The sequence below is a fragment of the Hordeum vulgare genome, chromosome 4H (genome assembly GCF_904849725.1).
Source record: "Hordeum vulgare subsp. vulgare chromosome 4H, MorexV3_pseudomolecules_assembly, whole genome shotgun sequence".
NCBI classification, from domain to species: Eukaryota; Viridiplantae; Streptophyta; class Magnoliopsida; order Poales; family Poaceae; genus Hordeum; species Hordeum vulgare.
The window spans coordinates 515,279,767-515,306,123 of record NC_058521.1 but is presented as its reverse complement, the minus strand read 5'-3'; the positions used below and the strand labels follow the sequence as shown (position 1 = coordinate 515,306,123).

The following is a 26,357-nucleotide window of genomic DNA, read 5'->3' as shown; positions in this document are numbered from 1 at the left end:
GATCATCCTAAAGTCGTTTCTACCATGTTTGATCATCGTTTGAAGTTGGTTAATAAATTTTGAAAAGGCATGTATTGTTTGAATTTGCAAGAAAATTATGAAAACAAGAATATTTTTTGAAGTTCCCCCCAAAACACTAACTACACTTTTGGATTTTTGAATAATTTTTGAAAACATGTTTTTTTTAAAAACAATTTGGAACAATTTTCAAAAAAAAAATTTGAAACCTAGGACAATTTATAAGATTTTTTGAAATCTTCGAGATTTTTTATTTTTCAAAAAATAGATTTTTAAAACGAAGAAACCCGGTAAAAGAAATAGTAGAACAAAGAAAACACCGAAAACCCATTAAAAACCATATGGGAACCTTGTGGAAGGTTCTCAAAGCTTGACAAGTAAAATGGGTTGGCCCATTTTGGTGCTCGCTGGAGGCTTCTGTGCATCTCGTCGGCATTTTGCCGCAGTGTGCACTAAAACTGATAAAATACTCCTCCATATACATGTCCTCTTCATGTGACGATTTTCCTCCTTGAAAACCACATCATCGGTAACTTACTCATTGAAGGCCAACCCCCGTATCATATTTGCAAGCCTATCCTTCTTAGCCTAGACGAAGAACCCTAATCCCGAAACTCCATGAGAATCGCTAGTCCCGGTCCAATTTGATGCAGATTACTGTGAAAAAACTCACATTCATAAAACACTAGAGTTGATTGCGAAGGCGGGAGGTCGTACTGAACCACTCCTCAATCAGCCCGAACGAGCCCGTGTTTGGGATAAATGGGAGGGAAAGAGATAATGTCAAGGTGGGTGTGCTGGCGAGAGGAGAAAGTTCTAAACTGAGAAAACTGCTTCCGCCTTGGAGTAGAGAAGAATCACCACAACGCCGAGAACCTCGGCGACACCGAGTATGTCAGCAGCCATGGCCCGAGCCCCGCATGGTCATGCCTAGGCCAGGCCCAGATGAAACTAGACCGGTATTTTGTTGGGCTGAATCAGACCGGTGGTTGTAGGCTTTGATCTGCTTCCCTCGATCCAATTTGCCTAGGCCAGGCCCAGATAGAAAACAAGCCCAGAAGAGCAGGAACCCTCTAGAATCCCCAATTCGGCAATTCCCGCACCGCAGCGTTCCCAAATTCCAACCCCCCCCCCCCTTCCCTGCTTTCTTCCAACGGCCGAAACTGAAAGGGCGGTGTTCTTGAGCGGGTCGAGTCTGCGGCGAGAGAGACCAAGGGAAATCGAAGAACACAACAGGTGAGTCCGCACCCGCCATTCCTGAGTCGACTGCGTGTTCGCGCACTGGGATTCTCTTGCTTGCTCATTCGGATCTGGGGAATTTCTGCAGGCCTTTCAGAAGGTTCGCGAGCTCGCCCCCTCCCGTCCCATGGCGACGAGGGAGACCGAACGGGGTTCCTCCTCCTCCTCCCAACTCCCCGAGGATATGATCCCGGAGATCCTCGCCCGCCTGCCGCCCAAGTACCTCCTCCGCTCCCGCGCCGTCTGCAAGGCCTGGCGCGACATCGCCGCCGACACCGAGTTCATCCGCAAGCACCACTCCCACCAGCCACTGCAGCCCCTCGTCTTGACTCGCGATGTCGGCCCGCTCAAGGCCGTCCACCTCGCCAGCAACAAGTGCCGGGTGGTCCTGCGGGTCATCGAGAGGGTGCCCATCCCCCTCTTCTTCCTCCACGACGCCCGCGACGCGCTCATGGTCCACGGATCGTGCGGCGGCCTGCTCCTCATCAGCTTCAACAAGTCCTTCTTCGTCTGCAACCCTGCCACGCGCCAAGGTGCTCGTCTGCCGCTGCTGCTTCAGAATGACCTAGATGTCCTGGGGTTCTACAAGCACGACGATCCCGGGGAGTACCGGGTGCTGTACCAGCAGCCTGACGCCCTCCAGGGGTGGTACTCCTACCACATCCTCACGGTGGGATCCCCGCAGGCCAGGAGCATCCAGCTTCGCACGTCGTCGGCCGACGTGGCCGCTGGGCTGGCGAGAGGGCTGGAGAGCTCCTGCGCATCGCCGCCCGTCCTTTTCCGTGACAGCCTGCACTGGTCGCCGCAAGAGAGCCAAGGGGGCGACATACTGGTGTTCGACCGAGCTGCCGAGTCATTCAGCCGGATCTCTCCTCCCGCCGAGGCGATGCTGATCGAGGACGACCACACGCAGCTGTTTGAGATGGAGGGCAAGCTTGCCATGTTCTGCTGGCACCAAATTGAAAACAAATCGGTGATCTGGTTCATGGATAACTACGAGCAGATGAATTGGGTTAAGCTGTCCATCAAGCTTGCTTATCAACCTATACCGTTGCCACCTTGTCCGATTGTCCTGTATCAAGAGGGGCATATGCTGATTGTCCTGTATCAAGAGGAAGCCTCCGACAAGCTGTTGCATTGTTATAAGACGGGTAAATTGCATGGGTTTGTGGACTGTTCTACTCGGGGCATCAGAATTACTCCACATATGCTCAAAGAAAGCCTTGTCCTCCATGAGTTCCTTCAGAGTCAGCGGAATGACGGTGCCTGTGAATGGTTCCCCGAGCTTGAGTTCGCTGATGGCTCGGATACTGCAATTTCTGGTAATGATTCTCAATCCACTTGAACGGTTTGTCCCATTCATGATTCGCGCACAACGGTGACAGAGGTTCACAGATATTGGTTCCTTCTTTCTCTTTGAATATGAGTATATGACAACAGGGGTTTCTCTTAGTCTGTGCAGTTATCTCCTGTTATATTTTAAAGTACAATGTATGTTGGATATTGCATGTTTCCAGAACATGAATTTTGACGAATTGCATGTGTTCTGAACATGATTTCGAATGGCTTGGGCGTTATATCGAACGATATGTCTGCAGGTCATGATGGTTGTTGTTGAACTTGTTTCTGATACAGATACCGTTGCTGTGTACTGTTTTCATTGCCGGTATCATCACTATGCAGTTGTAGGTTGCGATCTGGACCTGATGCTACTATGTTGTTTTTGTCCCATCGTTGAGCTGATTGCTCTATAAGCTGCTCCTAAATTGGTCTACTGTTAGTGTTACATTCAGAGAAAATCATATATGCGCCTTGTTGATTACATGTTTGTGATTCATCTTCTATATTTTTAAATTTTGTCTCATGAGTTGTCTTGCTGACGTTTGCACCAGATTGATTCATGTTTTGTTGGCATCGTAGGCATTATTAAAAACTGATCACTGTCATGCATGAAAATTATCTTGTATGAAAAGATTTTAGGCATGTTGACTGCAATATGCAAAAGAACACTGGTTATGTAGCATTTAATTACAGCTGAGAACATAGGAGTATTATGTTATGTTCAATGATCAGTAGCTTATGCAGGGGTTTCTTTTAGCCTGTGCTGTTATCTCGTGTTATGTTTCAGTACAGTGTATGTTGGAAATTGCAAAATTTCCATTGCATGAATTGTGAACGAATTGCATGTGTTCTGAACATGATTTCGAAAGGCTTGTGCATCATATTGGATGGTATGCCTGCAGGCCATGATGGCTTTAATTGAACTTGTTTCTGATACAGTTACCATTGCTATGTACTGTTTTCATTGCCGGAATTTAGGGTATCATCATTATGCAGTTTGGATTGTGGTCTCGAGCTGATGCTACTATGTTGTTTTGTCTCATTGTTGAGTTGTTTGCTCTATAAGCTGCTCCTAAATTGGTCTACTGTTAGTGTTACATTCAGAGAAAATCATATATGTGCCTTGTTCACTACATGTTGGTGATTCATCTTCTATATTTTTGAATTTTGTCTGGCGAGTTATCTTGCTTTTGTTTGCCAGATTGATTCATGCTTTATTGGCATCGTAGGCATTATTGAAAACTGATCACTGTCATGCATGAAAATTGTCTTGTATGAAAAGATTTTAGGCATGTTGACTACAATATGCAAAAGAACACTAGTTATGGTAGTACGCACTCCCTACGTCCTGAATTACTTGTCGTAAAAAGGGACAGAAATGGATGTATCTAGAACTAAACATACGTCTAGATATATCCATTTCTACGACAAATAATTCTGGACGGAGGGAGTATTTACTTAGAGCTGAAAACATATGAGTATTATATTATGTTCAATGATCAGCAGCTTATGCAGTGGTTTCTTTTATCCTGTGTTGTTTTCTCGTGTTATGTTTCCGTACATTGTATGTTGGAATTGCAAAATTTCCATTGCATAAATTGTAAACAAATTGGATGTGTTCTGAACATGATTACAAAAGGCTTGTGCATCATATTGGATGGTATGCTTGCAGGCCATGATTGCTTTTATCAAACTTGTTTCTGATGTGGATACCATTGCTACATACTGTTTTCTTGCTGGAATTTAGGGTATCATCATTATGCTCTGATGTATTCTTTCAGTGGTTGCAATTGTAGATTGTGATCTGGAGCTGATGCTACTGTGTTGTTTTTGTCCCAATGTCGAGGTGGTTGTTTGATAAGTTGCACCTAATTCTATCAACTGTTAGTGTTACATTCAGATAAAAGCAGATATGCACCTTCTTGATTATATGTTGGTCACTCATCTTCTATGTTTCTGATTTTTGTCTGGTGGGTTATCTGGCTGATGTTTGCACCATGCTTTGTTGGCATCGTAGGCATTGTTGAAAACTGAAGTGTTGAGCCTTTGCAACATTCCTTGTGCTGGACTCAGCACCTTGCAACACGAACCTTGTTGCAATCCCCCTGAACAGTTTTTTTTTGTGTGACATTTCTTCTTCCGCTTGACAGCCCTCCACAAGCCTCGTGTTGTGCACTTGTGCTCCGAGCTTTGCAACATGAGCCTTAATCCCCCCCCCCCCCCCAAAAAAAACAGTTTTCTTGTGCTCCTTGTGCCTTTGCAACAAGCCTCATTTTGCGCTAAGCGCTTTGCAACATGAGCCTTCTTGCAAATCCCTGTTTCCCGTGTTTGATCTGCTCAATGCCTTTGCAACAAACCTTGCGCTCATTATTTTGCAACATTGTTGCAACCCCCAAACATTTATTTCTTTTGTTTTTTCTGCACAGTCTACAATGTAGTCCATATTGTGTTCACGGCTCTTGTAACAAAGGCCATGACATGGCTTAGACAGGGGACAGGCGGACGGACGTGTCCTATCTGATTGGCCCGGTTGGGAAGCGTTTTCCAAATAAATAAATAAATATAAAAATGCAACATTTTGAAATGGGCAGAGTACTAATGGTATTATTTTTTTCAAAACTGAGGATATGTCTTTGGTCTCTGCATGAGATGATGCACATAACCATATATTATTACTCCCTTCATAAAGAAATATAAAAGCGTTTAGATCACTACTTTAATGATCTAAATGCTCTTATATTTCTTTACAGATGGAGTACTTACCAAAACAATGTCAACCAAAAGCAAAACACTGAGGTCGATCAGCTCGACGCGAATAAAAACAAAAGAAAAGGCCTCAGGCCGTTCACCTAGGACAAGCTTCGCGGTAGCATCTTAAAATCTTTCCACAAACCCTAGGGGTTATATGGTACTCCCTCCATCCCTAAAATAGAGGACACACACCTTCTAGAAGGAAACCTAAATCGCACGCCATGTTAACTAGTCTAACCATATCTCATAACAAGGGTAGGCTATCACCCCAAAGTAGTCTTCGAACTAACACCTCCAACAAGATAAAAACGTGTGGACATCGACGCTACCTGATTCGGCTAGATCATGGGTTTTCATTCGAAGAGAGTGCATCCACAAAGCATGCTGCCAAAATAGCCATGCACCATTGTCCCGACATGCTCTCATAGAGCTAGCGAGCCAAAGGAGAAGACGTCAGAAAGGGTGATGACACCCCGTAGGTTCCAAACACCATGAAGCGCTCGGCAACACCGTATTGTTGAGCGTGCCACAACAACACCTAGCAGCCATCACCACAAGATGCACCCCACATATGCCATTGGTAGTTCAAGAGCAAAGGTTTGCCGAAATATGTATATTGAAAGATAAATAAGTCTCACAAAAAATTGTATTGCTAGGTTGTGACACCCTAGTAGTTAAGCTAAAGTAACCACACACTAATGATGTCAGGTCATCAAATTTAACTAAGCCAGATCTTCATTTAATAAAATCAAAGCCGAATTTAATTTAAATTAAAGTCAAATTATTATTTCTTCAAACATAAAAAAATGTTCCCAATGTTGCAAATAATCCATAGTTAATTATGGGGGAGAAACCAAAATTTTATAAAATTTATAAATTCCCAAAATAATTAAATCCGCGGTCAAAACATTATCTTGAAAAGCCTTTTGCTATATGAAAATTTTCAAACTCACTACAATTGGCCCCAAACTTTTTTAGCAATGCTAAATATTTCAATGCAAATATTGGACCCTATCCCATAATTTTACAAAAAAACCTTTTAGTGCTAAATTAAATCAAAACAGAAGCATAAAAAAATTAAAGCAAAAAGAAATAAATTTAAAAGGAAAAAAATGCGTGGGGGCACTGCTGGACTGGGCCTTACAGACGCACAGTGTGGCCCAGCCCAGCCTGGCCGACCTTTCCCCTACCTCCCGCCAAAGGGGGAGGCCGAGCCATGGCGAGCGGGTGTGCGCACCGTCCACGCGGCCGATGCCCTTGTGTCGAGCATCTGGCGGCTCCCCGCTGTCTACAAGTCATCCCCGACACCCCCGATCCCTAAACCCTAGCACCCCCCGTCTTCTCTCTCTCGCCCTCTTCCCCACTCTTGATTCGACTATCCCACGCGCATCGGAGCACGCCACCGGGAATTACCATGCCCATCAGCCACCGTTCAACGTCCGTTGGTGCCCCAGAGGACCGTCGCCCTCGTCTTCGTCGTGTGGACCAGCAAATTAGAGCCGGCGAGTGCCATAGCTGTCGCGAGCGTCGTCTTCTTCGTCCACGACCACCGGGAGCCTGCATCGTCGATTCGTCGGCTCCTCAACATCCCCAAGCTCGCCATCCGTGTCAAGACATCCATCGAGAGCCCTGCTCTCCATTCCCCTCTTCCGCTCCTCGATTTTCCTTCATAGACAATGCCCCGAGCTTGCCCGAGCTCCGACCGCCGCCATGGGCTCGGTTCTGTCGAGCTCCGATGCCCCCGCAACCTACTGCTGCCCTGGTTCGATGCGCCGCAACGCCAACTTCACGCGAAGCCCCTCCGCCGCTCATTTGATCGCCGGAGGGCAATTTCCGATGTCGTTCGTCGCGTCTAGCCTCGTCGGCTATGAGCCGTCAGTCTAATCCGGGTTCAGAACCCACGTAATGACCCCCCCCTTTGTGTCATTGACAGGTGGGGTCGGCCCCTCGAAATTGTGTATTAGGTTAGTTTCAAAATTAGTTAGTCCCTGTGCCACTAACAAGGGGGCCCACCCTCTAATTAATCTTGTTAATTTAAACTAACCCCCTAATTTAACCACTATCACTGACTACTAGGTCACTGGACCGAGTTGACTCAGTCACCCTGCTGACTGTGCTAGCCCCACTCAATGATAGGTGGGTCCTTGTTGACCGAGTTGATAAGTCAACTGGTCAATAGTTGACCTGCTCGCCCCGCATGTGAGCCACACATGCACAATGTTGGGTACACTCCTGTGTACCTATAGCAAATTATCCTTTTATTTTCGAATTAAAATAAATCATGTAATCACAAAATCATTAAAACTTTGAAAATCAATAGAAAATAAACTATAAGTGAGATGGAAATAATTTATATATGAAAGTTGATCAGAAAAATCCCATGAATCCAAATACGCTACACGTTCATCTCTCACATGCTCCTAGCATGATGAACATGGAACTTTCCTCTCCGATTCATTTACCCGGTAGTAGCCACAAAACCGGAAAATATTGTCAGATATTTTCCCGCTCCGTTCATGACGTGTAATACTGTGTTAGCTCATCCCTAACACTGCTTATTGCCATGACATGCACCGTGTTGCATATACTTGCTTGCATTTATTGTTTCTTCCCCCTCTTCTGTCCGGTAGACCCCGAGACTGATGCTGCTGCCGGGAACGACTACGCCACTGACGATCAACCTTTTTACAGTATATCAACAAGGCAAGCAAACCTCCCTCGATCATTCCGATATCACCCATTATTTCTTCCTCATGCTTGCATTAGATTTTGCTACTGTGTAGATAGATCCTATTCTAATGCACAACCTGCTTTTGTTAAACTGCTATTGTACCCTACTGCACATTAATTGCTTAGTATAGGTGGATTAGTGATCCCATTGACCACCTTAGTCCTAGTTGCCCCTGCTTTATCATCAAAGACTCGATCATCCAATCGACAAGCCATGACCCGTCACATCACTTCACACACCCTTAGTTGTACGACTCTGCAGAGCTACTATCGAGTATCGAGGGTGACACCTCGTCATGTACTCGTGATGTTAACTCTATAGTGTAGTTAACCGGAGGTGGGTGAATCCTCCTTCACCACTTCCGATAACGACTCTGTCGTGCAACCCCTCAAGTGTGAACCATCCAGGGTGATTCCTCCCTGGTCACCTTGACGGTTACGTCGATTGAAATCCATCGAGGGTGATACCTTGGATTCCCAAATGTTACAGACACACAGTTACTTGACTTTACTACTAGAACATGATGAGATGTGTGGAGCAGGTGGATACCTGCGTGAATTTGATGAGGCGTGGTCGGGCATTCTTGGCCCTTGTCACACATCCTCGAGACGGGGCGACGGGACCATATATCGTGGATCGTTGATCGTCACCGCAGTTAACAAAACATTAATGGGATTTGGGTACTTGATTTGAGTTGGTCGTTTGACCTTTTTTGCACCAACCTTCATGCTGGGACAGTTATGGGCACTCAGCGTTGTGGTATCAGTCGAAGCTCTTCGGACATCGGCATTGGAGTGGCGCGCTCCCGAGTGGTCCGCGTAAGCATTGATCTTGTATTAGAGGTGGCAGGATTGATCTCGTCCGCCCATGCAACATGTAGGATTGCAAAGGGTGATGAGCCCAAGACCCATGCGTGCTTAGGATGTAGACCGATGGGCTGGCCTCTCTGATGAGCCTAGGTAGGGCTGCGACGTGTTGATTTTCCAAGGCGGACATGACCCAGGAAAGTGTGTTCGGCCGGAGTTGATCGAGCGTGTTGGGAAATGTGGTGCACCCCCGAGGGATGAAATTAACTATTCGAATAGCCATGTCCACAGTAACAGGACGACTTGAAATTATATCCTGATCTAATACAACTAGAATTGCGACTTATCTGGAATTATTGGCTCTGAGATTGCTTTCTCGTAGGGAGTCGAGGAAGAATCTATGGGCATGACTTAATTAATTTGCTGCAACAATATGACTATATATGTGTTACCGATCTATACTCTTCTAATGGTGCAAGCTACTGAAGATGCTAGTCTTCGATAGGACTAGACCTTCTCTCTATTCTCGCATTTCTGCAGTCAGTCCATATATAACCCCATTCCTTTGATACTGATGCATATCTTAGCATAGTTTTGATGTCAGCCTTGCGAGTACTTTGGATGAGTACTCATTGTTTCTTTGCTCCCCCTTTTCCTCTTGGTATGATTGCCGAGATCAGATGACGGAGCCCAGGAGATGGCCGATCCCGCCGCCGACTACTACTACCCCGTCGGAGCCTACTACTACGTTGAGATCGCTAACGATTAAGAGTAATTAGGAGGTTCCGAGGCAGGGGGACTCGCCTCTTTCGATCTATGCTATGTTTGTGCTAGCCTTCTCTAAGGCAAAACTTGTTAACTTATGTCTGTACCCATATATTATTTGCTTCTGCTTACTCGTTTGAATTCGAGCGTATGTATTCAAGCCCTCGAGACCCCTGGCTTGTAATATGAAACTTGTATGACTTTAGTTTGTGTTTAGAGTTGTGTTGTGCTATCTTCCCGTGAGTCCCTAATGTTGGTCGTACACATATGCGTGTTGGGGAACGTTGCATGGGAAGCAAAAAAAAATCCTACCTGCAAACATAACTATCCATGGTGATGACCATCTACGAGCGGAAGCGTTCAAGAATGCGGTTGATGTAGTGGTACGTCTTCGCGATCCAATCACGAACCGTCCCACGATCTCCCGATCAAGTGCTGAACAGACGACACCTCCGCTCAACACACGTACAACTTGGTGACGCCTTCACCTCCTCGATCCAGCGAGCGATGCTGAAGTAGCAGCCTGAGTCCTCCGACAACACGATGGCATGGTGAGGTGTTGGTGGTGACAGTCTAGGAGGGCTTCGCTGAGGGGATATGGAGGAGAGAAACTGCGAGGGAGAGGAGGGGCAGCGCCGCGGCAAGATTGTCGTGTGGATGCCCCCTCTCTACCTCTGTATGTATAGGAGGAAGGGAGAGGGGAGGGCGCCCTAGGGTTACCCCCTAGGGGCCGACGGTCAAGCAAGGAGGGGGCAGTGGCTAGGGTTAGGGTGGCCCCCCACTTGGGTGCCTTGCCGCCCAAGTTGGGTTGGCCTGCACCCAAGGAGGCCCACCTCCCCTTCGGTACTCCGTGAAACCCTCGGTACGCCTCGGAACACTTCCGGACTCCGATGACCTTCATCCTATATATCAATCTTCACCTTCGGACTATTACGGAGTTCCTTGTCACATCTGTGATCTCATCGAGGACTCCGAACAACCTTCGGTGACCAAAACTATGACTCAATTATCTTTATATCGTCACCGAACCTTAAGTGTGTAGATCTTGCGGGTTCGAGAACTATGCACACATGACCGAGACACTCTCCGGTCAATAACCAATAGTAGGGCCTGGATGTCCATATTAGTTTCTACATATTCTAGGAAGATCTTTCAATTGTTGAACCTCAGTGTCAAGGATTCAATCAATCCCATATGTTGTTCCTTTTTCCCTTCTATATGTTACTTGCCCGAGATTCGATCGTCGGTATCTCCATACCTAGTTCAACCTCGTTACTGGCAAGTCTCTTTACTCGTTCCGTAATAGAAGATCCCGTCACTAACCCCTTAGTCACATTGCTTGCAAGCTTATTGTGATGATTTATTACCGAGTGGTACCAGAGATACCTCTCCGTCACACGGAGTGACAACTCCCAGTCTCGATCCATGCCAACCCAACAGACACCCTTGGAGATACCTGTAGAGCACCTTTATAGTCACCTAGTTACGTTTTGACGTTTGATATACACAAAGCATTCATCCGATTCTTGGAATTGCATGATCTCATGGTCATAGGAACAAATACTTTGACATGCTGAAAACAGTAGGAGCAAACTGACACGATCATATGCTACATTTATAGTTTGGGTCTTGTCCATCACATCATTCTACTAATGATGTGATCCCGTTATCAAATGACAGTTCATGTCCATGGTTAGCAAACCTTGACCATCTTTGACCAACGAGCTCGTCCATTAGAGGTTTACTAGGGACAGTGTGTTGTCTATGTATCCACACGTGGATTTTAGTTTCCAATCAATACAATAATAAACAATTATCTTGAACAAGGAAATATAATAATAACTATTTTATTATTGCCTCTAGGGCATATTTCCAACAGTCTCCCACTTGCACTAGAGTCTGTAATCTAGCTCACATCTCCATGTAATTTACATTGTAATGAATCTAACACCCATATAGTTCTGGTGTCGATCATGTTTCGCTTGTGGAAGAGGTTTAGTCAAAGGGTCTGCAACATTCAGATCTGCGTGCACTTTGCAAATATTTATGTCCTCCTCCTTGATGTAATTGCGGATGGAATTAAAGCATTGCTTTATGTGTCTGGTCCTCTTGTGAAACCTTGGTTCCTTGGCTAGAGCAATGGCACCAGCATTGTCATAGAGTAGAGTCATTAGATCTAGTGCACTTGTCACAACTCCAAGATCTGTCATGAACTCCTTCATTCAGACACCTTCTTTAGCCACCTCTGAGGCAGCCATGTACTCTGCTTCGCATGTAGAACCAGCTACCATGCTTTGCTTGGAACTACACCAGCTTACCGTACCCCCATTGAGAATATATACGTATCCGGTTTGTGACTTAGAGTCATCCGGATCAGTGTCAAAGCTTGCATCGACGTAACCCTTTGCGACGAGCTCTTGATCACCTCCATACACGAGAAACATTTCCTTAGTCCTTTTCAGGTACTTCAGAATATTCTTGACCACTATCCAGTGTTCCATTCCTGGATCAGTCTGAAACCTTCCCGCCATACTTATGGAAAGGCTGACATCAGGTCTTGTGCACAACATTGCATACATGATAGAGCCTATGGCTGAAGCATAGGGGACGACACTCATCTTTTCTCTATCTTCCGCAGTCACTGGGCATTGAGTCTTACTCAACTTCACACCTTGCAACACACGCAATAACCTTGTCTAGATTGTTCCATATTGAACTTCTTCAAAAGTTTGTCAAGGTATGTGCTCTGTGAAAGTCCTATCAAGCGTATCGATCTATCTCTATAGATCTTGATGCCTAATATGTAAGCAACTTCTCCTAGGTCCTTCATTGAAAAACTCTTGTTCAAGTAATTCTTTACGCTTCCCAAAAATTCTATATTGTTTCCAATCAGCAATATGTCATCCACATATAACATTAGAAATGCTATAGAGCTCCCACTCACTTTCTTGTAAATACAAGTTTCTCCATAAACTTGTATAAACCCAAACTCTTTGATCACCTCATCAAAACGCTGATTCCAACTCCGAGATGCTTGCACCAGTCCATAAATGGATCGCTGGAGTTTGCACACTTTGTTAGCATTCTATGGATCGACAAAACCTTCTGGTTGCATCATATACAACTCTTCCGTAAGGAAACCGTTAAGGAACGTTGTTTTGACATCCATCTGGCAAATTTCATAATTGAAAAATTGCAGCTATTGCTAACATGATTCTGACAGACTTAAGCATCGCTACGGGTGAGAAGGTCTCATCGTAGTCAACTCCTTGAACTTGTGAAAAACCCTTTGCCACAAGTCGAGCTTTATAGACGGTGACATTACCGTCGGCATCCGTCTTGTTCTTAAAGATCCATTTATTCTGATTGGCCTTTCGCCCTTCAGGTAGTTCTTCCAAAGTACATACTTTGTTTTCATACATGGATCCTATCTCGGATTTCATGGCCTCTAACCATTTGTTGTAATCCGGGCCCACCATCGGTTCTCCATAGCTCGTAGGCTCATCGTTGTCCAACAACATGACCGTCAAGACAGGGTTACCGTACCACTCAGGAGTGGTGCGTGCCCTTATCGACCTACGAGGTTCGATAACAACTTGATCCGAAGCTACATGATCATCATCATTGGCTTCCTCTTCAACCGATGTATACTCCGCAGAAACATCTTTCTGTGTTGCGCTACTGTCTGGTTGAAATAAAGGTTCAACAACGTCATCAAGTTCTATTTTCCTCCCACTCAATTCTCTCGAGAGAAACTCTTTCTCAAGAAATGTTTCGTTTTTAGCGACAAACACTTTGCCTTCGGATCTGAGATAGAATGTGTACCCAACTGTCTCTTTTTAGTATCCTATGAAGACGCATTTCTCCGCTTTGAGTTCCAGCTTTTCAGGCTGAAGCTTTTTGACATAAGCATCACATCCCCAAACTTTAGGAAACGACAACTTTGGTTTCTTACCAAACCACAGTTCATATGGCATCGTCTCAACGGATTTTGATGGTGCCCTATTTAAACTGAATGCAACTGTGTCTAATGCCTAGCTCCAAAATGATAATGGAAAATCGACAAGAGACATCATAGAACGCACAATGTCAAATAAAGTACGATTACGACATTCGGACACACCATTGCGCTGTGGTGTCCCAGGCGGAGTCAACTGTGAACAATTTCACATTGTCTTAAGTGAGTGCCAAACTCGTAACTCATATATTCTCCTCCTCGATCAGATCGTAGGAATTTGATCTTCTTGTTACAATGATTCTCTACTTCACTCTGAAATTGCTTGAACTTTTCAAATGTTTCAGACTTGTGTTTCATTAAGTAAATATAACCATATCTACTCAAATCATCGGTGAAGGTGAGAAAATAACGATATTCACCACGTGCCTCAATGCTCATCGGACCACACACATCAGTATGTATGATTTCCAATAAGTCACTTGCTCGCTCCATTGTTTCAAAGAATGAAGTTTTAGTCATCTTGCCCATGAGGCATGGTTCACATTTGTCAAGTGATTCAAAATCAAGTGACTCCAAAAGTCCATCAGCATTGAGTTTCTTTATGTGCTTTATACCAACATGACCCAAGCGACAGTGCCACAAGAAAGTGGTATTATCGACTCTACATCTTTTAGCATCAATGTTATGAACTTGCATGTCATTACTATCGATATCCAACAAGAATAAACCCCTCACATTGGGTGCATGACCATAAAATATATTACTCATATAAATAGAACAATCATTATTCTCTGATTTAAATGAGTAACCGTCTCGCAATAAACAAGATCCAGATATAATGTTCATGCTTAACGCAACAAAATAACAATTACTCAGGTTCATCACTTATCCCGATGGTAACCGAAGTGAGAGCGTGCCGATGGAGATCACATCAACCTTGGAACTATTTCCCACGCGCATCGTCACTTCATCCTTCGTTAACCTTCGTCTATTCCGCAGTTCCTGTTTTGAGTTGCAAATGTTAGCAATCGAACTGGTATCAAATACCCAGGCACTACAACGAGAGTTGTGTTGGGGAACGTCGCATGGGAAACAAAAATTTTCCTACGCGCACGAAGACCTATCATGGTGATGTCCATCTACGAGAGAGGATAAGTGATCTACGTACCCTTGTAGACCGTACAGCAGAAGTGTTAGAGAACGCGGTTGATGTAGTGGAACGTCCTCACGTCCCTCGATCCGCCCCGCGAACAATCCCGCGATCAGTCCCACGATCTAGTACGGAACGGACGGCACCTCCGCGTTCAGCACACGTACAGCTTGACGATGATCTCGGCCTTCTTGATCCAGCAAGAGAGACGGAGAGGTAGAAGAGTTCTCCGGCAGCGTGATGGCGCTCCGGAGGTTGGTGATGACCTTGTCTCAGCAGGGCTCCGCCCGAGCTCCGCACAAACGCGATCTAGAGGAAAAACCGTGGAGGTATGTGGTCGGGCTGCCGTGGAAAAGTCGTCTCAAATCAGCCCTAAAACCTCCGTATACATAGGTGGGAGGGAGGGGGCCTTTCCTTGGGGTCCAAGGACCCTCAAGGGGGTCGGCCGAGCCAAGGGGGAGGACTCTCCCCCCCCCAAACCGAGTTGGACTAGGTTTGGTGGGAGGGAGTCCTCCTCCCTTCCCACCTCCTCCCTTTTTTTTTCTTTTCCTCTTGATTTTTCTTCTCTTGGCGCATAGAGTACTTGTGGGCTGTCCCACCAGCCCACTAAGGGCTGGTGTGTCTCCCCCAAGGCCTATGGGCTTCCCCGGGGTGGGTTGCCCCCCCGGTGAACTCCCGGAACCCATTCGTCATTCCCGGTACATTCCCGGTAACTCCGAAAACCTTCCGGTAATCAAATGAGGTCATCCTATATATCAATCTTCGTTTCCGGACCATTCCGGAAACCCTCGTGACGTCCGTGATCTCATCCGGGACTCCGAACAACATTCGGTAACCAACCATATAACTCAAATACGCATAAAACAACGTCGAACCTTAAGTGTGCAGACCCTGCGGGTTCGAGAACTATGTAGACATGACCCGAGAGACTCCTCGGTCAATATTCAATAGCGGGACCTGGATGCCCATATTGGATCCTACATATTCTACGAAGATCTTATCGTTTGAACCTTAGTGCCAATGATTCGTATAATCCCATATGTCATTCCCTTTGTCCTTCGGTATGTTACTTGCCCAAGATTCGATCGTCAGTATCCGCATACCTATTTCAATCTCGTTTACCGGCAAGTCTCTTTACTCGTTCTGTAATACAAGATCCCGCAACTTACACTAAGTTACATTGCTTGCAAGGCTTGTGTGTGATGTTGTATTACCGAGTGGGCCCCGAGATACCTCTCCGTCACACGGAGTGACAAATCCCAGTCTTGATCCATACTAACTCAACTAACACCTTCGGAGATACCTGTAGAGCATCTTTATAGTCACCCAGTTACGTTGCGACGTTTGATACACACAAAGCATTCCTCCGATGTCAGTGAGTTATATGATCTCATGGTCATAGGAATAAATACTTGACACGCAGAAAACAGTAGCAACAAAATGACACGATCAACATGCTACGTCTATTAGTTTGGGTCTTGTCCATCACATGATTCTCCCAATGACGTGATCCAGTTATCAAGCAACAACACCTTGTTCATAATCAGAAGACACTGACTATCATCGATCAACTGGCTAGCCAACTAGAGGCATGCTAGGGATGGTGTTTTGTCTATGTATCCACACATGTAAATGAGTCTTCATTCAATACAATTATAGCATGGATAATAAACTATTATCTTGATACAGGAATTATAATAATAAATATATTTATTATTGCCTCTAGGGCATAATTCCAACAAGTTGGTGAGGTACACGTTGTTGGAAATATGCCCTAGAGGCAATGATAAATAGTTATTATTATGTTTTCTGTTTAAAGATAATCGTTTATTATCCATGCTATAATTGTATTGAATGAAAACATAGATACATGTGTGGGTACATAGACACAACAATGTCCCTAGCAAGCCTCTAGTTGGCTAGCCAGTTGATAAAGGATAGTCAAGGTTTTCTGGCTATGTGCAAAGTGTTGTTGCTTGATAACTGGATCACATCATTAGGAGAATCATGTGATGGACTAGACCCAAACTGTGAACGTAGCATATTGATCGTGTCGTTTTATTGCTATAGTTTTCTGCATGTCAAGTATTTGTTCCTATGACCATGAAATCATATAACTCACTAGCGCCGGAGGAATGCCTTGTGTGTATCAAACGTCACAACGTAACTGGGTGACTATAAAGGTGCTCTACAGGTATCTTCGAAGGTGTCCATTGAGTTAGTATGGATCAAGACTGAGATTTGTCACTCTGTGTGACGGAGAGGTATCTCGGGGCCCTCTCGGTAATACAACATCACACACAAGACTTGCAAGCAATGTGACTAAGTGTAAGTCACGGGATCTTGTATTACAGAACGAGTAAAGAGACTTGCTGGTAACGAGATTGAAATAGGTATGCGGATACCGGCGATCGAATCTCGGGCAAGTAACATACCGAAGGACAAAGGGAATGACATACGGGATTATATGAATCCTTGACACTGAGGTTCCACCGATAAGATCTTCGGAGAATATGTAGGATCCAATATAGGCATCCAGGTCCCGCTATTGGATATTGACCGAGGAGTACCTCGGGGCATGTCTACATAGTTCTCGAACCCGCAGTGTCTGCACACTTAAGGTTTGGCGATGTTTTAGTATAGTTGAGTTATATGCGTGGTTACCGAATGTTGTTCGGAGTCCCGTATGAGATCACCGACGTCACGTGGGTTTCCGTAATGGTACGGAGACGAAGATTGATATATAGGATGACTTCATTTGGTTACCGGAAAGTTTTCGGGCATTACCGGGAATGTACCGGGAGTGATGAATGGGTTCCGGAAGTTCACCGGGAGGGCGGCAACCCTCCCGGGGGAAGCCCAAAGGACTTATGGGTGGCGCACCAGCCCTTAGTGGGCTGGTGGGACAGCCCAATAAGGCCTATGCGCCATAAGAGAAAAACCAAAGAAAAAAAAAGAAAAGGTGGGAAAGAAGGGAGGGACTCCACTTTCCAATCCTAGTTGGATTAGGATTGGAGTAAGACTCCTCCTCCTCCTCTTGGCGGGCACACCTTGGGGACTTGGTCCTCAAGGCAAGTCCGCCCCTCCCTCCTATATATAGTGGTGATTTAGGGCTGATTTGAGACAACTTTGTCATGTGCAACTCACATCTAGACACCATAGTTTTACCTCTAGATCGTATTTCTGCGGAGCTCGGGCGGAGCCCTGTAGGAGTAGATCCTTCACCACCACCGGAGTGTTGTCACGCTGCCGGAGAACTCATCTACTTCTTTGTCTTGCTTGCTGGATCAAGAAGGCCGAGATCATCGTCGAGCTGTACGTGTGCTGAATGCGGAGGTGTTGTCCGTCCGGCACTAGAACGGAGCGGATCGTGGGACGAATCGCGGGACGGTTCGTGGGACGGTTCGCGGGGCAGATCGAGGGACGTGACGACGTTCTACTACATCAACCGTGTTTCTTAACGCTTCCTGCTGTGCGATCTACAAGGGTACGTAGATCTAAATCTCCTCTCGTAATGGACATCACCATGATAGGTCTTCGTGCGCGTAGGAATTTTTTTTGTTTCCCATGCGACGTTCACCACTACACATCAATAACATGTATATCATATATACCTTGTTTGGCGTTGGTCACCTTCTTGTTCGCCAGATACTTGGGGCAGTTCCGCTTCCAGTGACCAGTCCCCTTGCAATGATAGCACTCAGTTTCTGGTTTGCGCCGAGCCTTGGGTTTCTTCACGGGAGGGGCAACAGCTTTGCCACTCTTCTTGAAGTTCCCTTTCTTGCCCTTGCCATTCCTCTTGAAACTGGTGGTCTTATTGACCATCAACACTTGATGTTCCTTCTGGATTTGTGACTCAACGACTTTCAGCATCGCAAACAACTCGACGACTAATTTATTCGTCCCTTGCATGTTGTAGTTCAGCACAAAGCTCTTGTAGCTAAGTGGTAGTGATTGGAGAATTCTGTCATTAATGGCCTCTGGAGGGAGAGCAATTCTCAACTCAGCCAGACGGTTGGCATACTCAGACATTCTAAGCACATGCTAACTAACAGACCCGTTCTCCTCCATCTTGCAATCATAGAACTTATCACAGGTCTCATAACTCTCGATCCGGGCATTCTTCTCAAAGATAAACTTCAATTCCTGGAACATCTCATATGCTCCATGACATTTAAAACGTCTTTGAAGTCTCGGCTCTAAGCCATACAAGATCACACACTAAACTATTGAGTAATCATCCAGACACGACTGCCAGATGTTCATAACATCTTGGGTCGCCGGTTGGCGTGGCATGTCACCTAGCGGTGTATCAAGGACATAGTTCTTTCTGGACACCGTGAGGACAAGCCTCAGATTATGGGCCTAGTCAACAAAGTTGCTCACATCATCTTTCAGCTTAGCTTTCTCTAGGAACACATTAAAATTCAGGGGTGCTACTGCGCGAGCCATTGTTTTACAACATAAATTTGCAAAGATTACTTAGACTATTGTTCAATATAATGAGTTTAGTTAATAATATTACTGAAAACTCCCACTTAAATTGACATCCCTCTAGTTATTCGAGTGACACATGATCCAAATCCACCAACCCATGCCCGATCATCACGTGACGTGAGGTGGCTTCAATGGTGAACATCTACATGTTGATCATATCAACTATATGACTCATGTTCGACCTTTCGGTCTCTTGTGTTCCGAGGCCATGTTTGTACATGCTAGGCTCGTCAAGTTTAACCCGAGTGTTTCGCATGTGCAAAACTGTCTTGCACCCGTTGCATGTGAACGTAGAGTCTATCACACCCGATCATCACGTGGTGTTTCAAAACGACGAACTTTCACAACGGTGCACACTCGGGAGAACACAATTTTATCTTGAAATTAAGTGAGGGATCACCTTATAATGCTACTGTCGTCCTAATCAAAACAAGGTGCATAAAAGGATTAACATCACATGGAAATCATAAGTGACATTATATGGCCATGAACTTGAGCTTTTGATCTCCATCTCCAAAGCACCGTCATGATCTCCATCGTCACCGGTGCCACACCATGAAATTTTCATATCACCGTTGTGGTTTTTGCGTAGGTAAGAAGCGTTGTTACTAGATACCCATAACAGCCACGTATAATTTGCAACAACAAATTAGAGGACGTCTAACTTCTTTTTGCACGGTATGCATGTGATGTGATATGACCAATGACATGATGTGATATATTTTATGTATGATATGATCATGTTGTAATATTAGATTTCTTACCTCCCAAAACCCCTTTGGGTACTCCGTGAAGCCCTCGGTACGCCTCGGAACACTTCTGGACTCCCAGGACCTTCATCCTATATATCAATCTTCACCTCCAGACTATTCTGGAGTTCCTCGTCACGTCCGGGATCTCATCCGGGACTCGAAACAACCTTCGTCCACCAACACTATGACTCAATTATGCTTATATCGTCACCGAACCTTAGTGTGTAGACTCTGAGGGTTCGAGAACTATGCAGACATGGCCGAGACACTCTCCGGTCAATAACCAATAGTAGGGCCTAGATGTCCATATTAGTTCCTACATATTCTAGGAAGATCTTTCAACGGTTGAACCTCAATGTCAAGGATTCAATCAATCCCATATGTTGTTCCCTTTGCCCTTCGATATGTTACTTGCCCGAGGTTCGATCGTCGGTATCTCCATACCTAGTTCAACCTCATTACCGCAAGTCACTTTACTCGTTCCGTAATACAAGATCCCGTGACTAACCCCTTAGTCACATTGCTTGCAAGCTTATTGTGATGTTGTATTACCGAGTGGGCCCAGAGATACCTCTCCGTCACACAGAGTGAGAAATCCTAGTCTTGATCCATGCCAAACCAAGAGACACCCTCGGAGATACCTGTAGAGCACCTTTATAGTCACCCAGTTATGCTGTAACGTTTGATAGACACAAAGCATTCCTCCGATGTGCGGGAATTGCATGATCTCATGGTCATAGGAACAAATACTTTGACATGCTGAAAACAGTAGCAGCAAACTGACACGATCATATGCTACGTTTATAGTTTGGGTCTTATCCATCACATCATTCTACTAATGATGTGACCCCGTTATGAAATGACAACTCATGTCCATGGTGAGGAAACCTTGACCATCTTTGATCAACGAGTCAGTCCATTAGAGGCTTACTAGGGACAGTGTGTTGTCTATGTATCCAAACATGGATTTTAGTTTCCAATCAATACAATTCTAGCTTGGATAATAGACGATTATTTTGAACAAGGAAATATAACAATAAGTATTTTATTATTGTCTCTAGGGCATATTTTCAACAATGCGTGTATGATTAACGTACGATCAGATTGGGGGCGTCACATATGTATATTCTGTAATAGTTTGTGTATGACAAAACAATAAATATTTTACAAAACTTCGGGTTAAATTGAAGTATATGATTACCAACAAGATCATACAATTAACAAGTTGAATCGAGATTTTCATTGCAAAGGGTTTGATCTTGAAGAAAGTGGCTTGGAAAAACAATATATTATTTTTATACTTGAACATTTTTCGGATTAAAAAAGATAATGTGAACCTTTTTTGTATTTTGAAAACATATTTTAAATTTTTTGGAACAATTTTGAAAGACATTAATATTTAAAACATACCGTACAAATTTTGAAAGATTATTTTTTATTTTTTGGAGAAGATTTGTTATTTTTTAAAATAAAATAAATATTTTTAAAAGAAGTAAAACAAAGAACATGTGTAAAAGAAATAGGAGAACAAAGGAAAAATCTAAAACCCAATAAGAACCTTGTGGAAGGTTCCCAAAGCCAGACAAGTAAAATGGGTCGGCCCATTTTGGTGCTCGATTGAGGCTCCTGTGCATTTCGCCGACATTTTGCTGCAACGTGAACAAAAAGCTAACTAAATTAGACGATGTCCCGCGCGTTGCAGCGGGATTTTGTAAGAAATAAAAACTATGCGAAACTAATCATCTAGGTACCGTAATTTCTCCTATAAAATACAGTAAGATAATTTGTTTATCAGTATTTTTAAAATAAATAAATAAATGAAGACATATCTCAATCTATATATATGTTCATTGTTAGACGAAAGCAACATAAAATATGCATGCACGGCTAACTTTTCTTTCATATAGAGCACTCAAGTATGAGGCTAAAAGTTACATGGACACATCAATTTTTTTTCTTGATTAAAGGACTCACAGGTACTGCGTGCATTTACATGCATGCGTCAGTTACCACATATGATGGGTACAATAGCTCTTAGTGTGTAGATCGGATGGATATTATTGATTGATCTAGTGTATCCAAGGGCTAGATTAATTTGGATGATGTGGCTCAAGGAGAAGTGAGAGAATTCCTAGTAGTGGGGCTAGCTATTTAGATATAATAATAGATTCTTCTTGTTTGCACCCTGATGATGATCGTCAAGGGCATGTCCTCTTCATCCAATGACTTTTCTTTTCAAAAACCACATCATCAGTATATTCGTCATTGAAGGCCAACTCCCGCATCATAGTTGCAAGCCTACCATTCTTAGCCATCCTAGATGAAGAGTCCTAATCCCCAAACTCCATGAGAATCGCTATTCCCGATACAATTTGATGTAGATTACTACAAAACACTAGAGTCGATTGCTAAGGTGAGGAAGTAGCATTGGACCACCCCTAAATCAGCCCGAAGGAGCCCGTGGTCATGATAAATGGGAGGGAGAGAGATAGTGTCAAGATCGGCATGCCGGTGAGAGAAGAGTAAACCTTAGCCGGGGGGAAATTCTAAAGTGAAAAAACGGTTTCGGCCTTCGAGTACGGAAGCATAGACCCTCGAACAATGGGTCCAATAAAGATGTAGCTTTACTTATACAATATGCGGTTTTGTGTTTAGGAGAAATCATACAGTTATTATTATTTTTGCTTGGTTAGCGTAACACCCCGTGTTTTGTGAACTAATTACTTGAGTTTATTTATGTGGTTCAAAATTTGAACCAATTAAAATTTTGTTGGGCTGAATCAGACCGTTGGTTGTAGGCTTTGATCTGCTGCTGTCGATCCAATTTGCCCAGGCCAGGCCCGGATAAAAAAGAAGCCCAGAAGAGGAGGAAGCCTCTAGAATCCCCAATCCGGCAAAAAAAGAAAAGAAAAGAAGAGGCAATTCCCGCACCGCAGCGTTTTCGTTCCCCCCTTTTTCATCTTGACCTCGTCTTCCTCCAACGGCCGAAAGGGTGGCGTTCTTGAGTTCGTTCTTGAGCGGCTCGAGTCTGCGGCGAGATCGAGGGAGATCAAGGGAAATCATAGAACAGGTGAGTCCGCACCCGCCATTACCGAGTCGATTGCGTCTTCACCTACTGGGATTCCGACTATCTCTTGCTTGCGCCTGCTCATTCGGATCTGGGGAATTTTTGCAGTCATTTCAGAAGGTTCGCGAACCCCTCCGACCTCGCCTCCCCCCGTCCCCTCCCATGGCGACGAGGGAGACCGCACGAGATTCCGACGACGACCTCCCCGCAGATATGATCCCGGAGATCCTCGCCCACCTCCCTCCCAAGTACCTCCCCGTGGAGATGATAGCCGAGATCCTCGCCCGCCTCCCGCCCAAGTACCTCCTCCGCTCCCGCACCGTCTGCAAGGCCTGGCGCGACCTCGCCACCGAGCCCGACTTCATCCTCAAGCACCACTCCCACCAGCCAACGCAGCCCCTCATCACGTCTTACGCTGTTGGCCCGCTCAAGGCCGACTGCCTCGAGGCCGTCGACCTCACCACCAACAAGCGCCGCGTGGTCCTGCGGGTTATCCAGAGGGTGCCCCGCCCCCTCCCCCTCCACTTCGCCGACCACGGCCGCGACCGGCGCGAGGCACTCATGGTCCACGAGTGGCGCGACGTCTGCGACGCACTCATGGTCCACGGGTCGTGCGACGGCCTGCTCCTCCTCAACTTCGGCAAGTCCTTGTTCGTCTGCAACCCTGCCACGCGCCAAGGTGCTCGTCTGCCGCTGCTGCTTCAGGATGACCTAGATGTCCTGGGGTTCTACAAGGACGCCGATTCCGGGGAGTACCGGCTGCTGTACCACCAGGCTGAGCGCCTGGGCCTCTCCTACTACGTGCTCACGGTGGGATCCTAGCAGGCCAGGAGCATCGACCTTCGCACGTCGTCGACTGAATTGGGCGCTTGGCTGGAAAGGGGGCTGAAGAGCTCCTGCACATCGCCGCCCGTCCTTCTCCAAGGCAGCCTGCACTGGTCGCCGGAACAGAGACAAGGGGGCGCCATACTGGTGTTCGACCAAGCTGCTGAGTCATTCAGCCGGATCTCTCCTCCCGCGGAGGCGATGCTGAAAATGGAAGACCACATGCAGCTGTTTAAGATGGAGGGCAAGCTTGCCATGTTCTGCTCGCCCCAATTTGCAAAGAACTTGGCGATTTGGTTCATGGATGACTACAAGCAGATGCGATTTGCAAAGAACTTGGCGATTTGGTCTGCAAGCACTGGTTTAAGCTGTCCTTCAAGCTTGCTTATCAACCTATACCGTTGCCACCTTGTCCGATTGTCCTGTATCAAGAGGGGGATATGCTGGTGGAAGTTTCCGACAAGCTGTTCCATTGTGATAAGATGGGTATTTCGCAGGGGGCTGTTGACTGGTCTGCTCGGGGCGTCGCAATTACTCCACATATGCTTAAAGAAAACCTTGTCCTCCATGAGTTCCTTCAGAATCAGCGGAATGACGGTGTCTGTGAATGGTTCCCTGAGCTTGAGTTCGCTGATGGCTCGGATACTGCAATCTCTGGTGTTGAGACTCAAACTGATTAAGCCTTTTCTGATGTTCAGTTTGATCTATTTGAACGGTTTGTCCCATTCAGGATTGGCACAGGGGTGACAGAGGTTCACAGATATTGATTCCTTCTTTCTCGATGAATATGACAGCAGGGGTTTCTCTTAGCCTGTCCAGTTATCTCGTGTTATGTTTCAGTACAATGTATGTTGGATATTGCATGTTTCCAGAACATGAATTTTGAGGAATTGCATGTGTTGTGAACATTATTTTGAAAGGCTTGGGCGTTATATCGGATAGTATGCCTGTGGACTTGTTTCTGACACAAATGCCATTGCTGTGTAGTGTTTTCATCATCATGCAGTTGTGAATTGTGATCTCGAGCTGATGCTACTATGTTGTTCTGTCCCATTGTGGAGTTGGTTGCTCTATAAGCTGCTCCTAAATTGGTCTACTATTAGTGTTACATTCAGAGAAAATCATATATGCGCCTTGTTGATTACATGTTTGTGATTCATCTTCTATATTTTTAAATTTTGTCTCATGAGTTGTCTTGCTGACGTTTGCACCAGATTGATTCATGTTTTGTTGGCATCGTAGGCATTATTAAAAACTGATCACTGTCATGCATGAAAATTATCTTGTATGAAAAGATTTTAGGCATGTTGACTGCAATATGCAAAAGAACACTGGTTATGTAGCATTTAATTACAGCTGAGAACATAGGAGTATTATGTTATGTTCAATGATCAGTAGCTTATGCAGGGGTTTCTTTTAGCCTGTGCTGTTATCTCGTGTTATGTTTCAGTACAGTGTATGTTGGAAATTGCAAAATTTCCATTGCATGAATTGTGAACGAATTGCATGTGTTCTGAACATGATTTCGAAAGGCTTGTGCATCATATTGGATGGTATGCCTGCAGGCCATGATGGCTTTAATTGAACTTGTTCCTGATATGGTTACCATTGCTATGTACTGTTTTCATTGCCGGAATTTAGGGTACCATCATTATGCAGTTGTGGATTGTGATCTCGAGCTGATGCTACTATGTTGTTTTTGTCTCATTGTTGAGTCGTTTGCTCTTTAAGCTGCTCCTAAATTGGTCTACTGTTAGTGTTACATTCGGAGAAAATCATATATGCGCCTTGTTGTTCATCTTCTATATTTTCAAATTTTGTCTGGCGAGTTATCTTGCTGATGTTTGAACCAGATTGATTCATGCTTTGCGTAGGCATTGATGAAAACTGATCACTGTCATGCATCAAAATTGTCTTGTATGAAAAGATTTTAGGCAGGCATGTTGACTGCGATATGCAAAAGAACACTAGTAATGGTAGTATTTACTTACAGCTGAGATATATCATGTTCAGTGATCAGTAGCTTATGCAGGGTTTCTTTTAGCCTCTGCTGTTATCCCGTGTTATGTTTCGGTACACTGTATGTTGGGAATTGTAAATTTTCCATTGCATGAATTGTGAACGAATTGAATGTGTTCTGAACATGATTTCGAAAGGCTTGTGCATCATGTTGGATGGTATGCCTGCAGGCCATGATGGAATTTAGGGTATCATCATTATGCAGATGTGGATTGTAATCTCGAGCTGATGCTATTATGTTGTTTTTGTCCCATTGTTGAGTTGATTGCTCTGTAAGCTGCTCCTAATTGGTCTACTGTTAGTGTTAAATTCAGAGAAAATCATATATGTGCCTTATTGATTACATGTTGATGATTCATCTTCTATATTTTTTAATTTTGTCTGGGAGTTATCTTGCTGATCTTTGCACCAGATTAACATGCTTTGTTGGCATCATAG

At 44.8% G+C, this 26,357-nt stretch overlaps 2 protein-coding genes across 3 annotated transcripts; both read left to right on the top strand.

Annotated features, from left to right (window-relative positions):
* Positions 1–1,161: 1,161 nt before the first annotated feature.
* On the top strand, positions 1,162–24,819 carry LOC123449219 (putative F-box protein At5g52610). Of its 2 annotated transcripts, XM_045126358.1 has the most exons (3): positions 1,162–1,254; positions 1,346–2,341; positions 24,335–24,819. In XM_045126358.1, exons 2-3 carry the CDS (start codon positions 1,385–1,387, stop codon positions 24,578–24,580), a joined length of 1,203 nt encoding a protein of 400 aa, XP_044982293.1. In that variant the 5' UTR covers positions 1,162–1,254; positions 1,346–1,384; the 3' UTR covers positions 24,581–24,819. The 2 variants fall into 2 exon arrangements, with proteins under 2 accessions (XP_044982293.1, XP_044982292.1); XM_045126357.1 differs by lacking the exon at positions 24,335–24,819 and having other exon boundaries at positions 1,346–2,820.
* LOC123449220 (F-box/kelch-repeat protein At3g23880-like) lies at positions 22,923–24,429 on the top strand. The gene is made up of 2 exons (XM_045126359.1): positions 22,923–23,078; positions 23,184–24,429. Exon 2 carries the CDS (start codon positions 23,238–23,240, stop codon positions 23,895–23,897), a length of 660 nt encoding a protein of 219 aa, XP_044982294.1. The 5' UTR covers positions 22,923–23,078; positions 23,184–23,237; the 3' UTR covers positions 23,898–24,429.
* Positions 24,820–26,357: the final 1,538 nt, after the last annotated feature.